This window comes from Daucus carota, chromosome 8 (genome assembly GCF_001625215.2).
Source record: "Daucus carota subsp. sativus chromosome 8, DH1 v3.0, whole genome shotgun sequence".
NCBI classification, from domain to species: Eukaryota; Viridiplantae; Streptophyta; class Magnoliopsida; order Apiales; family Apiaceae; genus Daucus; species Daucus carota.
In genome coordinates, this window is record NC_030388.2 from 23,117,405 (window position 1) to 23,133,500 (window position 16,096).

Genomic DNA, 16,096 nt, shown 5'->3' on the forward strand with positions numbered 1-16,096 from the left:
AGGAGTCGATTTGATAAGTATAAAATGTTCCTCTTAGTTGGTGATAATTACTCATGTTCTACAGGTTAACGCGTTTTAAAACCAGATAGTGACTGAGATGATTCATTAATTTAAGTATTCTTGATTGAGCTGAATGATTCAGGGTCAACTGGTCGACTAATATTATATGACTGGCGTGATACATTGGTGAGGCGATGTAGTAGATATACTGTAACAATATTCCTTGTTTCTGACTTGAGAGTTTGTTGATCAATAAAAAGTATATACTGTAATAGGGAATAATGAGCTTCAACATGGTAATGGTTCATTATCATATGTTCAATTTGGCTGTATATGTAATTGTTTGTAATAGTATCATTATGAGGATGGAATGCAAAGAAGTGCAAAACGACGTGTGCAGCAGGGTAACAAGGTGTGGAGCAACTGAAATTCGCTTCCCTTTTAATCTCAGAGACGCTGATGAGGAGCAGCATAAGAAAGACCACTGTGTCTTCCCACCTGGATTTCAACTTACTTGCCACGATCCATCTGAGTTTTCTCCTGTAAATGATTTTCTTCCGATGTTGGAGTTTGAATACCAGGTTAACACCTCTCTTCCCGGGCTCTACCTGTCCTTCTCTGTTAAGGCTGTTGTCATTTCTATTGACTACAAATCACAGCAGCTCCAGTTCATATATTCATCTGCTTTTGTATCTTCCTACCGAGTTATCAGACAACATTACCACTACTCTCACAGCAACCAGCATGATGACAACCTGCCTAATTATCCTTTCAAGCCTTTTACATTGACTCACTCCTCATTATATCCTATTCAGCATAATGGTCCTATTGATTTCTATTATCACTTTACCAGCTACATGAATGACTATACATTTTACAACTGTTCATCAACAAGCGAAATAGATATTGGCATTTATGTAATAGAACCCGTCACTTCTATGAGAGGACATGGTTATCAAGTCTATGCTGTCTATTCTTATGCAGAAATATTGGAAGTCCTCATAACATCTTGCACCAAGATGTACAACATTTCGGATGTCCCCTTTATCATGGGAGGACTGACTTGGTTTGAGCCCAATTGTAATGATTGTGAAGACGAAGGTCAGTATTGCAAATTCAAACCAAACAGCACTACTCTCACCCAGTGCTACCCCAAAGGTATATGAACTGTGCTACACAAGATAAAATTATTGATTCGTCTTAGTTTTCACAAATATCAGCATCTCTTTACTTTACTATCTTCAGGAAATAAGCATACATCTTCCTTTTTTATTTTGCAGGTACTTCACCACTGAATGTTCCTTTAATAGGTGAACTTCTGAACTGGCACCTTCTCCCCTCTCAAATCTCTCTGTACACATTGGATATTTTTTTCTATTGTATAGTTAGTTATAACTCAGAAAGGTCGTCTAACAACTCAATAATCTCTGGTTCACAATTTACACTCCTTTTAATTTTGAGCTTTGTACGTCCATGACATTTATATTTCTGTCTCGACAAAAGTATTAGTATTGTTTCAAATCAGGTGAATTAGGTAAGTAATTTTCACATTGAGTGGCATTATAAATCTGCATTTGTTTCTGATATTACTTGTTAACCCTCTGTTACATGATAGGTAAAGTTGGGGGTATCACTTTCGTGTTGCTCAGTTTTGTAGCACTGTATTATGCTACCAAGTCATATAAACAGAAGAAAAGATATCACTTGAAGATTGAAACGTTCTTGGAGGACTACAGAGCTCTAAAGCCTTCAAGATACTCTTATGCTGACATTAAAAAGATGAGCAATCAATTCAAAGTCAAATTAGGGGAGGAAGGTTATGGATCAGTGTACAAGGGACAACTTTCAAATGATGTTGTTGTTGCAGTTAAGGTTCTCAATGATAAGGTGGACGCCAAAGAAAGTGGAGAAGATTTCATAAATGAAGTTAGTACCATAGGCTTGATCCACCATGTTAATGTGGTCCGTCTGGTTGGATATTGCGCTGATGGCTGTAGAAGAGCTCTTGTTTATGAGTTCCTGCCAAACAATTCACTCGATAAGTTTGTCTACTCGAGAGAAAAGAAGAATAAAAGATTCCTAGGATGGGAAAAGATGCAAGATATTGCTCTAGGCACAGCCAGAGGTATTGAGTATCTCCACCAAGGTTGTGCCCAACCAATCCTCCACTTTGATATTAAACCTCACAACATCTTGTTGGACCAAAATTTTAATCCAAAAGTCTCAGACTTCGGTTTAGCAAAGTTGTGCACCAGAGGACAGAGTATGGTCTCCTTGACTATGGCTAGGGGGACAATAGGCTATATTGCCCCAGAAGTATTTTCCAGGAATTTTGGTAAAGTATCAGCCAAATCCGACGTTTATAGTTTTGGTATGTTGTTGCTTGAAATGGTTGGAGTAAGGAATCATTCTTCAGTAGGAAGAGAAGGCGCAAGCGAAGTATATTTCCCAGAATGGATTTACCATCAACTTGAACAAGAGAGGGAAACAGGAAGCCAGATTGAGCAAGAAGCAAACAGCACAATAGCAAAAAAGCTAACTATAGTTGGACTATGGTGCATAAATTGGCATCCAGCAGAACGACCTTCTATGAAACATGTGATTCAGATGCTCCAGGAAGAAAACTGCCCAGCCATACCTCCTAACCCATTTTTCTCAGCAAATTCCAAAAATGCATCCACATTTAGCAACAAAGTTGAAGTTATTTCAGAATCAGACTGAATATTATGAGCTGTCTCTAGACTCTAGTGAATGTTGTTCAATTAGAACCTCTAATATGTGATATGTTTATGGTATGTTTTAATGTTTGCATCAGTATAAAAAATTTGTCCTCAGGACTTAAACTAATGAATAACTCTAGTTCATAGTGACCAAATATTGATGGCCTGAGGCCGAGCCTTCGATTCACAACTGTAATAAAATACAAATACACATCACCTGCATATCTCACTTGTTCAACATTACAGGCTTCAATTCAGGGAGCCTAATCGATGGAGAAAGTAAGACTGCTGATTTATATATTAGCTAGATCAATAATTGATTTCTTAGAAAGATAGAGTTGTTCAAGTCGTCGTAAATATTAAGAAAAATGACTAAATTCCGATGGCAGGTCAATTAAAAGGTGCAGAAATACTAGTGATGACACTGCAGACTTATATACACTGCAAGAAAATAATTTAAAAAGTAAAAGATTTGATTAATAGGTGTGATATGAATCTAAGAAGTTAATTATTAAGTTTTTGGCACATGTGGAATGTGATAAACTGGCTTAGTAAAGCTCTGTAAGGATCTCAAAGGAACTAAGATGACAAGTATAGTTCTCTTGCTGGCATTAAATTCAAATTTAGTTTCAACAATATTTTTGACGCATCTTCTTCTTTAACTGATGATCGATTGATGCAATAATCCACCAGTTGTGGACATGTGGTACCACAAACAACATGTGATTTCATGGAGGTTCTACTTGCCAACTTTATTTAAAGTAACTTAGTCTGATTCAGAAAAAACTTCAGACTTGTTGCTAGAAATGAATGCATTCTTGGAAATTAACCAAATTTACTTCCCTTCACAGATTAATGATCAGACTGGCAAAGGAAAGGAGATTGAACTGGAAGATGCTGCTGAGGATGAACATAAATTGGTACAGAAGATGATAATAGTAGCCGTGTGGTGTATACAGATGAAACCAAGTGAGCGTCCGTCAATGAGCAAAGTTATTGAAATGCTTGAAGGAGACGCGGATCTGGTGATGCCACCTAAACCTTTAATTTGTAAACAAGAGGCTCCCATCAAGGAACATGAAGTTTGTCAAATTCTCCAAACAGATGATCTGAGATTATGAAATGCAAGTTAATATCAAGTCCAGTGTCTTTTAGGTCGATAGTTCAATACTCTTTCTTTATTGTTTGAGATGACCTATAGACCCAGATGACTTGTATGAGAAAAATTGTTTGAGATTGCTATAATTCTGAAAATTCTCTGTATTGCATTGAAAATTTGTTTTCAACTTCTTATCCTTATTGTACAACATCACATTTAGACAATCTAAAGTTACTAGGAATAAACAAAGACAATGCAGAAATAAGTGAAAGAATTAAATCGAGGTAATCTCTAACACAATGAGCTAAATATCCTTTCTGTACCAGTAGACTCCTTTGGTCTCGCCTTCATCCTTCTCCACGTAAATGCATTCCTTCATTTCTCTGTACATTGCCTTAAGAATAGGAGTTCCATCATACTGATAATAATCACCCAATACAGGCTTCATGGCCTCTGTGGCTTCAAGTCCGTGGTAATGTGGGATCATGGAGAAAATGTGGTGACAGACATGAGCATTGCAGACATTGTGGAACACCTTGTTCAATATTCCATAGTCTCTGTCAACAGTGCATAGAGCTCCCCTCAACCAGTCCCATTCAGTTGAATCGTAGTAAGGCACAGAAGGATGAGTATGGTTGAGGATGGTGATCAATGTGAACCATCCGTTGACAACGAGCAGTGGACCTCCATAAACACAGAAAACCCAGACAAATCCTTTGGCTAATACTAGATTGTACAGCCCATAGATAACAGCAAGAATGGCAAGATCAGACACAATGATCTGCTTGCGCTCACGTTCTGTGTAAAGTGGGCTATGGGGATCATAGTGGGAAGTCCACCTCTCATACTTGTGTCCAGAAACATTAAACATCAAATATAAAGGGAAACCTATGAGAAGTGTGGTAACCCAGACAAGTACACGACCGGGTGGGTTGTTGAGAATTTTGTAGTAGTTCCTGATGTTGGACTTGAATCTGGGAACATAAACTTCATCATTCTCAAGCGACTGGGTGTTGGCGTGGTGACGTCTGTGGCTAATTTTCCAAGAGAAATAAGGGACCATGAGAGAAGAGTGGACAATAAGGCCAACAAGGTCGTTCACCCAACCATAATCGCTAAAGGCGTCATGATCACATTCATGGCCTACAACCCAAGCTCCCGTCAAGACACACCCCTGGACAGCAATGTAAGCAGCCCAACCCAAGTAGTTGATTGGATGGGGAAGATACTGGTCAATGTAATTAGTAGCAACAAAGTAGAGGGCATAGGCCATGAGGAGATCTTGAATGAGGTAACGAAAAGAAGTTATGAGTGATTTTTCAAAGCAATGGGCAGGAATGGCTTTCTTGAGGTCACCAATGGTAAAAGGAGGTTTCTCATGAGGAGCGCGTCGAAGTGCTTCTGTTTCAGTTTTTTTGGCTGTAGGAGGATCCGACATTCGCCCACCTGCACCCATTGTTCCCTCACTCTTGGTTTTTGTTGTGTGTTTAGTTGAAGTTGCTCTGTATTTCCTTAGAACACCTCGCATGTACATTTATAGGGATATCTGATATGAACATGTTCGTAGATAGAAGTGTGGTGAAGCTTAAAGCGCCCGCCAGCCCGCCAGCCAGGGAAAAGTTTGAATAAACAACTTTGAAAAGAGTAGGAAAATGCACTAGTACAGTCATTTTCAATGTGTGTTTTCTCTACATTTCGAGGTCTCCCTCGGCGGCTGTACTTTTATAAATTATGCAGTAGTACTCTCTTTTAACATGCATATCTCTTCTTCTTTTTCTTTTTTTCCTGATTTTATTCTTTTAGTTATTGCAATAACAGATATGGTGGCTGACGTTAGACTAGAAAACGAAAATTGAGTCATACATATATCTCAGTTATATTTGCAGATAATAAAGTTTCATATGTAAAAAGCTGGGGGAAACTGCAAGCATATAATTTGAACTGATGACGTTTCACTGGTTTAACATTCAGAACCAATAGCTTCTGACATGTTCGCTGTTATGGATACGCATATATAAACTTCCTAAATGTTGTAAGAACAGACATTGGACCTCAAAATTAACGAATTAGATAGTTTTATCGATAGTAGTTTATGCATTTCTGGAAGCATTTGCTTCAATTATTCTATTTAATGTTTTTATAGCAATAGCTAGTATAAAGTATACTCAATATACATAGAATACACGGTAAAGTGAATGGCATATTAAGTAGTGTATAACATAAAAGTGAAGGGTGGAAAGATCAAAAAAGATTAAATCAGTCATCAAATATTATAATTTACATAGATACTCACCCAAGAGGCTACAATCAAGGAATAGGAGCCCGCCAAATCTCTTCAAACAGGTAATGTGAGATGACAAGAGGATCATGAACTCAAACATATGTAATACTAGTTAGTATCATCAACAAAATCAGTATATTCACAACATTCATAAATGACATAGAATGTTCTCATCAAAGAGCACTTTTACTTCTAGTAAGTCACTTCTATGCCATGGCCCATGGACTTAAAATCAAACAAGTATCATCCATCGACAATCTATAAAATCTGCTTTTCTCATCAGAATTCTATGAACCGACTAGAGAAGATAAAAGAACCATAAAGTATACACAACATTGATTATAAGTAACAAGATTTGAACTCACAAATAAACTCACATAGTAACATCTATATCAACATTTTCACCATTTCAAAGGATTCAATTGCATTTCACCAGTTAAAACTTAAAATCACAATCACTACTGCTCCGAGACCAACTACATTAGAAAATTATATATAAAATCAATAGAAACATGGAAAACATCAGTCCTCTTTTCTTCTTTTTTGCCAAGTAAAATTGTGTTCACAGGAAAGCGACTCTGAAAAGTAAACACCAACAACAACACAAAGGTTGACAAACCACCATTAGAAATTGTAGGGAGACAGCAATAAACTAGCAACAAAAATTAAAAGCGGCATGCATACAACTCAGGAACCGCAACCTGCAACACTCCCGCCTTAAGTGCATCAAGTTTATACTACTTCTCCAGCAAATTCATCCGACAGTCATATCTCCTAAGTCCCAACACTTTCAATTTCAAATAGAAGCTAGGGCTGGAGCAGGTTCGCTCTCCCTGCTATCACTTAACCCATCTCTTCCCCTTGCACGTTGAAAACGGGTCTTGCAAAAAAACTTGACTTCAAATTGAGCTCCCATTATACGGTGGCGCTTCAACCAAAAGTACTTTTTGGCCAATTCATGCCTTTCCGCTTGTATGACCAGATGTTGTTTCTTTGTTGTCAAAAAAAATTGTTCTCTAGACTTCTTATCAACATGAGGCGATCGCAAAACAGTAAACAAGGATCGTTTAGTAGGCAATCTAATTTTATTTTGGTGAGCTGGATAAGTTTGTTCCTCCGCATTTTTATTGTCGAAAGTTTTAATAACCATGCATATTTTGGTGAAACTCTTCTTCCTAACCGGAGCCTTAACATCCTCCTCTTTGCCGAGTCCAAGCAAAGTACTATAACTACGATTCACCTCCCAGCCACGCCTGCCACCAATTCCATTGGATAATGGTGACGCAAGGGGGATCTGGCTGAGGCTTCGAGTCGCAGACATCGGATCCAACACATCATCTTTTTTATTCAATCAAATCAAAATAGCACAAATCACAAATCAGATTAAACCTTACTATAGTCATTCATTCAATATTTAGCTAAAAATATACGTATAGAAAAAATTAGCGACAAACTTAGATTGAAGAGAGGGAGGGGGGGGGAGAGAGAGAGAGAGAGAGAGAGAGAGAGAGAGAGGGAACCTGAGAGAGGAAAGGCGCGGCGAACGGGGGAGAGATTGTTGGTGTTAAAGAGTGTCGACGGAGAGGCGGCAGTAAAGAGACTTGAAGCAAATTGGGATTTAGAGAGGACAGTTGAAGAACTTAGCAGTTTCTTCACACAAAGGGAAGTAGCCATTGTTGTTGATTGGCAATTAGAAATGTAGTCTAGGGTTTATGCAATTGTGAATTGTGAACGTGAGAGAGATGATGCTTTTTCATTTAATTGCAAGTGTTCGATAAAATGTCTTTTCGTGTTTGAATACATTTTTTTATGAATATTTTTAACATTTTTATACGTATTTTAAAATATCTATAAATAGATAGATACTCCTCCCATTTTAGTTGGTAGATTACACCCATTGCCCCTCTTCAGCATTCTATTCACGCCTCATGCCATTCAGATTTAGCTATTTTTTCCCAAGACTCACGTGTCATGCCAGCACCCACGTGCCTTACTTTCAAAACTGCGGAGGCTTGCTACTTTTTTGTTTTTAATATGTTTAAATTTGGCGGGTGGAACTGCTGGGTAACGTAGCGAACCAATGGCTAATGCTTCTATTCAGATGGACCTCAATCTTTATGTATATCTAATCATAATGCAGCATATTTGCATTTTGAATTTCAAATTCAAAAGCACGAGCTTCTTTTTTCTCTCCATTTTTCTTCGCCGAGTCAGTGAAAGTCGACACTTCAGCTGGAGAAATTCATGGACGATGTAAGTTTCATTGTAATGTTATTATTCAAGTTGCTTTGCCGTTTTCCCTTAAGGCGTCAACTCTCATAAGGATTATTTTATTATACAAAACCTGTGTTCGGTTTTTCAGCTTAAAAGGGGATGCCGTCATTATTCTGATGTTGCTTCTGATAACAGGGATGGAAAAGGTTACAGATTTAACTTCATTCTGCTACATTTTTTTATGTCCCCCATGTGTTTGATTTTATTTCAGAGTTAATTTCTTTGCACTCATTTACAGGAAAAGCGCCTAGGACGCCCTTCACTGATCTGACAAACTTAACAAACTGCTCTTCTCTCAAATCGTCTTTCGATGCCATACACTCAGATCACCGGGGTGCTGTCTCAGCCAATGTGTCTAAAAAAGGTATGATTCTTATGTTTTCCACGTACATCGACCTTTTAAATTGTTATGCGTTTCACTCAGGTATAAAGCATAGGCCTCACACCGTCTTTTTTTTGTCCACTATAAAAGTCAACATTATTGTTAGTACTAAAAAGGGATTGGCTGCTGCATGCGCTGATTGTGTTTCTAGATCTCCTGGTTCCATTGATTTATTCCACAAGGTTTGTTCCTTGCTGTTTTCAAACATGTGCACTCACTTAACATTCCATAAGATTTAGAGTTCAGAAATAACGTTCAGATTGTTGTTTGCTAGGCCAATGTTCATCTGCCTAGCAGAGGTCTTTTCTCTTCTGAAAACAATAATGGTAAACAGCTCCTTATTCATAATTAAATCAAATTGGTATTATGCATAATTAATTTGTTAAATCGTGGAGCTCCTTATGAATCACATAATTATGCTCATGCATCTGTACCAATTAACCTATTATTTGAGTCCTTTTTTATGATTCAGTCAACAGCACAGCTACTCCTCTGCAAAGTTGCTTGAGTGATGATATTCAGCGGTTTAATACTAAACCAAATTCCAGTACGAACTTCTTGATCCTCTCTTTATTTCCTCAGTTTAGATTACTTTTGTTAGAGAACCATATTATTTCCCAGGTGTGCAGCCTAAGAGAAGGAAGGCAGCTGATGATGAGCATAATGTTCATCCGCAGCAGATTTTTAAACCAAGAGGAAAGAAATCTAAACTTCACATGGCCAAGGATCTTAGTTGTTTTACCACAAACATTCCAGGCAACCAGACATATCCAGTTCATGCTTCTGTTTTGTCCACTCATCTTGATGACGGTATTTGCGACACTGAGAAATGAAATAAATATATACATACTTGATCTAAGCTTAACATTCTTATGCTTTATATTCAGGAGAATCCTCATTCATTGCAGATGACCAAATGTGTGACCACTTTATTACCGATCATGGTGTTTACATAATCTTTTACTCTGAATTTATCCTTGGATTAATATAAGGCCACACTCCAGTACAGTTTTTTATGTTTCTGTGATTCTTTGGCTCAATGTAGATAACTTTTCTTACATCATATATTATTGTACAGCTGTGCCGGGTAAGAGAAGGGAGCCAGCTGATGATCAGCTGGGTGTTCATTCGCAACAGATGCCTAAACAAAGAACAAACAAATCTAAACTCCACGTGGCTGAGGATCTTAGTTGTATAACCAGAAACATTTTAACCAATCAGACAAATCCACTTGATGATTCTGTTTTGTGTACTCATCTTGATGACGGTGTGTGATTCTCTTACCAGAAAATAATAAATTGCTTATACATAAATACTACTCCCAATTTAGATGCATAAATGCAGTAAACTGAACATTGTTATGGTTTATATTCAGGAGAATCCTCATTCATTGCAGATCATCAAGTGTATGATGACTTCCTTGGCGATGATGGTATTGTCTGTTTTTCTTGGACTATTGTTTTCTTACTGTTACATAATATTTCAACTCTCTCTAACGCTGTGCATTTAAATTAGATTATTCCGAACATGACGAGGAATTTAACTCCAGATATGATAAAAATCTAAAACCTGGTATCAATTTCCAAAAAACTAATCTATTTTTTTTCAAATTTTTTAGATTTCAATTAAGTAACACCATCCCAATGTTATGCAGTTCCAGAAGGGTATGGTTTCCTAGGTCCACCTACGGGGAAATGTGTCAAATGTCAATCTATAATGTGGCCTGAGGAGAGATCTAATAAAGGTGTCAAAAAGGCTTTGTTCAAGTACACTATATGCTGTGGCAATGGTAAAGTCAAGCTTCCACCGGCCCCAAGAACACCATCATATCTTTGGCAACTTTACAATGATCCAATCAAAGGTCCTCACTTTCACCGTAATACACGGGTATATAATACTATGTTTGCCTTCACATCAACTGGTGGCAATGTCGATACATCTATAAATAGAGGTGGATCGCCTTACATTTATAAGTTGAATGGTCAAACCATCACCTTTTTGGTTCCTTGATTCCAGATGAAGGGAAGGATCCCAAATTCTCACAACTATATATCTACGACACTGCTAATGAGGTTCAAAACAGAATGAGGTGGATTGAGGTTGATCGTTCTGATGAAATTGATCAAGAAATTGTGAGCGGTCTGATTGTAATGTTGGATGAAAAGAATGAACTTGTGAAGAAATTCCGAACTGCCCGTGACAGGTTTGAAAAGGATAATGTTGTTGAATTGGATATCTTTCTGAAGGTATCTAAAGCAACTGATGGGAGGGAAAATCGACCTGGACCTTCAAACGAAGTAGCTGGAATCTTGGTCGGCGATCAAGAGGAGACTGATCAGAGCCGTGATGTGATAGTTGATGAAATCAAATTAGGATTACAAAGGATTCCCAACATTCACCCTAAATTAATGGCGTTGCAATATCCTTTACTTTTTCCTAATGGTGAAGATGGGTTCCACCTAGGATTAAAATATGAGGCAACTGAAGAGCAGCGTGGTAAAACAAGAGAAAGCATCACCTTGAAGGATTATTATGCATACAGACTTCAGGTCAGGCACAATGAAGGTATGTATTTTATAATATTTCCCAACTTTTGTTATTCTTTGTATACTTGCCTATTCATATCTATTTTGGTTCTGTAGGCATGTCGCCAAGACTTGGTGGACGACTGTTTCAACAGTATATTGTAGATGCATTTTCTACAATTGAGCAGGCCCGTCTATGGTGGTACAGAACTCATCAGACCACTCTAAGGAGTGAGTTGTACAGTCACATATGCGATACTATACGATCTGGTGATCTAGATAAAACTAATCTTGGAAAGAGTTTCATTCTACCAGCGGGCTATGTTGGATCAAAGCGATATATGCAACAGAATTTCCAGGATGCTCTCGCTGTATGTCGACACATTGGTCACCCAGATATTTTCCTTACAATGACATCAAATCCTATGTGGCCAGAGGTTATTGAGATGATGAAGCTGATTCCATATGGTACCCCTGTCGACAATCCAGATATCATTGCTAGAGTATTTAAGCTAAAACTTAATCAGCTGCTCCATGATATACGACAAGAAAGTTTCTTTGGAACATGCATTGGAGGTATAATGTTCAGAGCATACATTAGTTTCTAAACATGTGCTCTATTTATCATTAAATTTCTTTGCCTTTGCTTATTTTGCTTTCAGTTATGTATGTTGTTGAATTCCAAAAGCGCGGTCTGCCTCACGTTCATATGCTGATATGGCTTGATTCAGAATCGAAGGTAAAATTGAAAAGAGATGTTGACAAATTCGTTTCAGCTGAAATACCTGATCCACAGATTGATCCAGCTGGTTATGAAGCTGTCAAACAGTTTATGATCCATGGCCCGTGTGGTCCTGAATTCCCAAAATCTCCCTGCATGGTTAATCACAAGTGTTCTAGGCATTTTCCCAAAAAGTGAGTACAAATTTTAGATTACCACTTCCCAACTAACAAAACCTGCATTACTCGAATGTTATTACCTAACTTTTTCTGACTAACCATAATCAAACAGGTATGCAAATAGCACAACTTTTGATGATTCCGGTTTCCCCGTGTACAAGAGGACGAATTCTGGGATTACAGTTAAAGTTAGAAACGCGCAGCTGGATAATCAATGGGTTGTCCCATATAACAGAGATCTTCTGGTAAAATACCAGTGTCATATCAATATCGAAATATGCTGTCATGCTCGCAACATAAAATATTTGTTTAAATATTGTTTGAAAGGTCCTGACAGAGCAACTATTGAAATTCGTGGTTCCAGAGTGACCCAAAAAACAAAGCCAGATGACCCTGTAGACGAGATTCAACAATATTTTGATGGAAGATATATATGTGGAGCTGAATCTGCATATCGTACCTTTGGTTTTGACATACATTATAGGTCAATATCCGTTGAGCGTTTACCTTTCCACCTTCCAGGAAAACGTTCGTGCACATGGAGATCAGATGAACCTTTGAAGAAGGTTGTAAACAGAGAAAAATCACGCAGAAGCAAGTTGGAGGCATTCTTTCATCTCAATACCATTGACCCTAATGCCAGGGAGTATACATACGATGAAATTCCAAAACATTATGTCTGGCACGATTCTCTGTGTTCTTGGAACCCCCGTAAAAAGGGATTCCAAATAGGGCGATTGACCTACTGCCACCATAGTAGCGGCGATGTCTGGTATTTGCGTATGCTTCTCTCCCGGATAAAAGGACCAGTTTCATTCGAGGCTCTAAGGACAATAGATGGAAAACTGTACAATTCATTTCAGGAAGCTGCTAACCATTATGGTTTTCTCAATGATGATAATGAATGGCATGAGGTTATTGCAGAGTGTGCAAAATGTGGGTTTGCAGCCCAGATCAGACAACTTTTTGTTCACATCATTGTCAATAGCCAGGTGAACGATATTTTCAAACTATGGTCTTCACATATTGAATCTTTGACTGATGATATATTACAGCAACGGCGGAAAAGCACTGGCAATCCCTTACTCATTCTCAGTGACGAGGAGATTCAAAACCATGCTCTTGCAGGTATAAAATAAAAACTACATTTCATTAAATGCCCCGGATGATATTATGCCTCATAACTTCTTCTGTTCTCATTTTCAGATGTTCATAAGTTGTTAAAGGCTGTTGGAAAGAGTTTGTCTGATTATCCAATGCTACCACAACCTCCGCCGATTTATCTGAATATAGGAACAAATAATCTCATACTGGATGAGACAAACTATGATGTTGTTGCCATGCAGAACGAATTTGACAAACTGATTGAGAATTGCAATGAAGATCAGATGAAAGTTTTTGAAGAAATAATTACTGCTGTCGAGAAAGAACAGGGTGGTGTTTTTTTTGTTTATGGTAGTGGTGGCTGTGGGAAGACATTTCTGTGGAGAACTCTGATACACAAGTTACGATCACAGCGTAAAATTGTGTTGCCAGTAGCATCATCTGGAATAGCTGCAACTCTTCTTCCAGGTGGCCGTACTGCTCATTCGCGCTTCAAAATTCCTATCATTCTTGATGATTTTTCTGTCTGCAATATAGCACACGACTCTGATATTGCTGCACTTATTAAAGAAACAAGTTTGATTATATGGGATGAAGCACCAATGACTCATCGCTACGCGTTTGAATGTTTGGATCGTACACTACGTGATTTGATGAAATCAGTTGATCCACAAAGATATCATCAACCTTTTGGTGGAATAACAATAGTTTTTGGTGGTGATTTCAGACAAGTCCTTCCCGTAATTCCATTTGCCTCTCGTGCAGATGTTGTCAATGCCAGCATCACCCGATCTCGGGTATGGAAATTTTGCAAGGTATTTACACTGAATCGTAACATGCGCTTAGGCCAATCAGATAGTGAAGAGAGGAATGAGGTTCTGAGGCAGTTTGCCAAATGGGTTTTATCTATTGGTGATGGTTCATTTTCAAATGTAGATAAATCAAAAGATGGCATCACTGAGTTTGATATTGATCTGCCTGATGGCTATTGCAACATGTCAGATTCAAACTCCGTTGAAAAAATTGTTGATGCGGTGTTTCCTGACCTTCAAAAAATGTACCATTCTCCACAGTATCTTGCCGAAAGAGCAATCCTTACGCCAACAAACAAAACTGCTGCTGAGATAAACTCTGTGATTGTGGATAAATTGCCAGGGGAAGCAGTATCATACTACAGCCGAGATGAAGCTCAGGAGTTTGGTGGATCTGAATCTGATTTTCCTATGTGTTTTCCATCCGAGTACTTGCACAATTTTAATATGCCTGGTGTTCCTGCTCATGAGCTGATACTGAAGGAAGGTGCAATGGTAATGTTAATGAGGAATCTTGATCAAACAGTGGGGCTGTGCAACGGAACCCGGATGGTAGTCACAAAATGCCTCAAACATTCTGTGCAGTGTGAGGTTATATGTGGATCCTCTGCTGGCCTGCGTTTTTTTATTCCAAGAATCGAGTGTTGTCCCAGTGATACCAAGCTCCCTTTCAAATTTATTCGGAATCAGCTCCCGCTACAAATTTGTTATGCAATGACAATCAACAAATCACAAGGACAATCCCTTTCATTTGTTGGTTTATATCTTCCGAAACCTGTTTTCAGTCATGGCCAATTATATGTTGCCATCAGCCGTGTTACTTCTCCTGAAGGGCTACGAATTTTCATAGATGACGATCTGGGCAGATGTAGTCGCAGAACAGAAAATGTTGTGTATCCGGAGGTATTTTATAGTTTAAGATAGAATGACCCTATGAAACACCTCCTAATTGGAGACTATGTTTTTCATACTGCAAGCAGCTTACTTGCAGAGTATGGCTATCCTATTTTTCGATGTACTCCTACTTTTGTTTATTTGAAAAAGTAATGCATTGTGTCAAAAGGATAACTCACAAAGAATAAAACACGTGACAAAATATTTTTCCATGCACTAAATGTTTTATTCGTTACTGAATATATTATATAACAACTAACAAATATAAATTCACAAAGTTTAAGTTGAAAATATTTAACATTAACAATCTAAATTAAACATTTGCATAAAGTGACTATTTTTAATATTTAACTTAATCCGTAACTAAATTAATTTGGTTCAATCGTCAACTTCTATAGCACTGTTTCTTTAACACCGCTCCATCTGTTTCTTTTCATTTTATGGCAGACTTTTGCACACACATTTTTAAGTGCGGTAACTGGGTGCTCAATTTTTTAATTTCCTAATTTATTTTGTTTTCATAAAAGTACATCATCAAACCATTCAATCACATAATTTACCAATCACAAAAAAAATGAAAAGATGCACATCTCAAAACTAAAATATAAAAAACAGAAAAAAGTTGTATAATTAAATCAATTATCCATGTTTCTTAGAAAGAATTTTCAGCAATATGTTTAAACATCTTCGATTAACTGTTATGTAAATGCTGAACTCGCTACAGATATAATACAAATAGTGAAATATAAACAACACGGGATGCACGCGATTTTATGAGGCTTTTGATAATATGACCACAAATAACTTTTCATTTATTAAAAATTTAAAATGATACATGGTCGTCTGTTTATTTGTCCCTTCATTTATTCATGTTGCAACTTTATATGTCCCTTCATAACCATTGTCTGATTTGTACATATAACCAGACTTCTTTCAGAAAGCCATACGCCCATCTTAACCAAAATGAATGAACTCCAAAACTCACCTCCAACCAAGAAGCGGAAGATTTGTACTTCGATGTCACCGCTGATTTTGCTTGATGTTGATATCATTCTGAAAATATGTTCTCTGCTGCAAGAAGATGGTTTCATTGATCTGTTCTTCT

At 37.6% G+C, this 16,096-nt stretch overlaps 5 protein-coding genes across 7 annotated transcripts; 3 read left to right on the plus strand and 2 right to left on the minus strand.

The window, feature by feature from the left end:
• Positions 1–214: 214 nt before the first annotated feature.
• On the plus strand, positions 215–2,893 carry LOC108199372 (rust resistance kinase Lr10). Its single transcript, XM_017367156.2, has 3 exons — positions 215–1,158; positions 1,281–1,310; positions 1,616–2,893. Exons 1-3 carry the CDS (start codon positions 282–284, stop codon positions 2,719–2,721), a joined length of 2,013 nt encoding a protein of 670 aa, XP_017222645.1. The 5' UTR covers positions 215–281; the 3' UTR covers positions 2,722–2,893.
• Positions 2,894–3,964: 1,071 nt separating this feature from the next.
• LOC108199375 (delta(12)-fatty-acid desaturase FAD2) lies at positions 3,965–5,416 on the minus strand. Its single transcript, XM_017367160.2, has one exon. The coding sequence runs from the start codon at positions 5,351–5,353 to the stop codon at positions 4,124–4,126; it is 1,230 nt and encodes a 409-aa protein (XP_017222649.2). The 5' UTR covers positions 5,354–5,416; the 3' UTR covers positions 3,965–4,123.
• A 1,161-nt stretch (positions 5,417–6,577) lies between these two features.
• On the minus strand, positions 6,578–7,884 carry LOC108199376 (heat shock 22 kDa protein, mitochondrial). Its single transcript, XM_017367161.2, has 2 exons — positions 7,621–7,884; positions 6,578–7,438 (listed from the first exon to the last, which is right to left on the minus strand). The coding sequence occupies exons 1-2, from the start codon at positions 7,772–7,774 to the stop codon at positions 6,897–6,899; spliced, it is 696 nt and encodes a 231-aa protein (XP_017222650.1). The 5' UTR covers positions 7,775–7,884; the 3' UTR covers positions 6,578–6,896.
• Positions 7,803–10,766, plus strand: LOC108198379 (uncharacterized). Of its 3 annotated transcripts, XM_064083279.1 has the most exons (12): positions 7,803–8,353; positions 8,463–8,520; positions 8,613–8,738; positions 8,847–8,938; positions 9,031–9,082; positions 9,229–9,303; positions 9,378–9,566; positions 9,644–9,700; positions 9,835–10,023; positions 10,132–10,188; positions 10,272–10,328; positions 10,411–10,766. In XM_064083279.1, exons 1-12 carry the CDS (start codon positions 8,345–8,347, stop codon positions 10,764–10,766), a joined length of 1,317 nt encoding a protein of 438 aa, XP_063939349.1. In that variant the 5' UTR covers positions 7,803–8,344. The 3 variants fall into 3 exon arrangements, with proteins under 3 accessions (XP_063939349.1, XP_063939347.1, XP_063939348.1); XM_064083277.1 differs by having other exon boundaries at positions 8,613–8,938; XM_064083278.1 differs by lacking the exon at positions 10,272–10,328 and having other exon boundaries at positions 8,613–8,938.
• A 74-nt stretch (positions 10,767–10,840) lies between these two features.
• Positions 10,841–15,164, plus strand: LOC135148359 (uncharacterized). Its single transcript, XM_064083275.1, has 5 exons — positions 10,841–11,321; positions 11,399–11,857; positions 11,944–12,196; positions 12,294–13,309; positions 13,388–15,164. The coding sequence occupies exons 1-5, from the start codon at positions 10,841–10,843 to the stop codon at positions 15,019–15,021; spliced, it is 3,843 nt and encodes a 1,280-aa protein (XP_063939345.1). The 3' UTR covers positions 15,022–15,164.
• Positions 15,165–16,096: the final 932 nt, after the last annotated feature.

Coding starts and splice junctions, on each gene's coding strand:
- LOC108199372 (XM_017367156.2), top strand. CDS start 282: ATGAGCTTCAACATGGTAATGGTTCATTATCATATGTTCAATTTGGCT. Junction 1,159..1,280: donor CACCCAGTGCTACCCCAAAG/GTATATGAACTG, acceptor TTTATTTTGCAG/GTACTTCACCACTGAATGTT. Junction 1,311..1,615: donor ACTGAATGTTCCTTTAATAG/GTGAACTTCTGA, acceptor GTTACATGATAG/GTAAAGTTGGGGGTATCACT.
- LOC108199375 (XM_017367160.2), bottom strand. CDS start 5,353: ATGTACATGCGAGGTGTTCTAAGGAAATACAGAGCAACTTCAACTAAA.
- LOC108199376 (XM_017367161.2), bottom strand. CDS start 7,774: ATGGCTACTTCCCTTTGTGTGAAGAAACTGCTAAGTTCTTCAACTGTC. Junction 7,439..7,620: donor CCGCGCCTTTCCTCTCTCAG/GTTCCCTCTCTC, acceptor TGAATAAAAAAG/ATGATGTGTTGGATCCGATG.
- LOC108198379 (XM_064083277.1), top strand. Junction 8,521..8,612: donor TGATAACAGGGATGGAAAAG/GTTACAGATTTA, acceptor ACTCATTTACAG/GAAAAGCGCCTAGGACGCCC. Junction 9,701..9,834: donor CCACTTTATTACCGATCATG/GTGTTTACATAA, acceptor ATTATTGTACAG/CTGTGCCGGGTAAGAGAAGG.
- LOC135148359 (XM_064083275.1), top strand. CDS start 10,841: ATGAGGTGGATTGAGGTTGATCGTTCTGATGAAATTGATCAAGAAATT. Junction 11,322..11,398: donor TCAGGTCAGGCACAATGAAG/GTATGTATTTTA, acceptor TTGGTTCTGTAG/GCATGTCGCCAAGACTTGGT. Junction 13,310..13,387: donor TCAAAACCATGCTCTTGCAG/GTATAAAATAAA, acceptor TCTCATTTTCAG/ATGTTCATAAGTTGTTAAAG.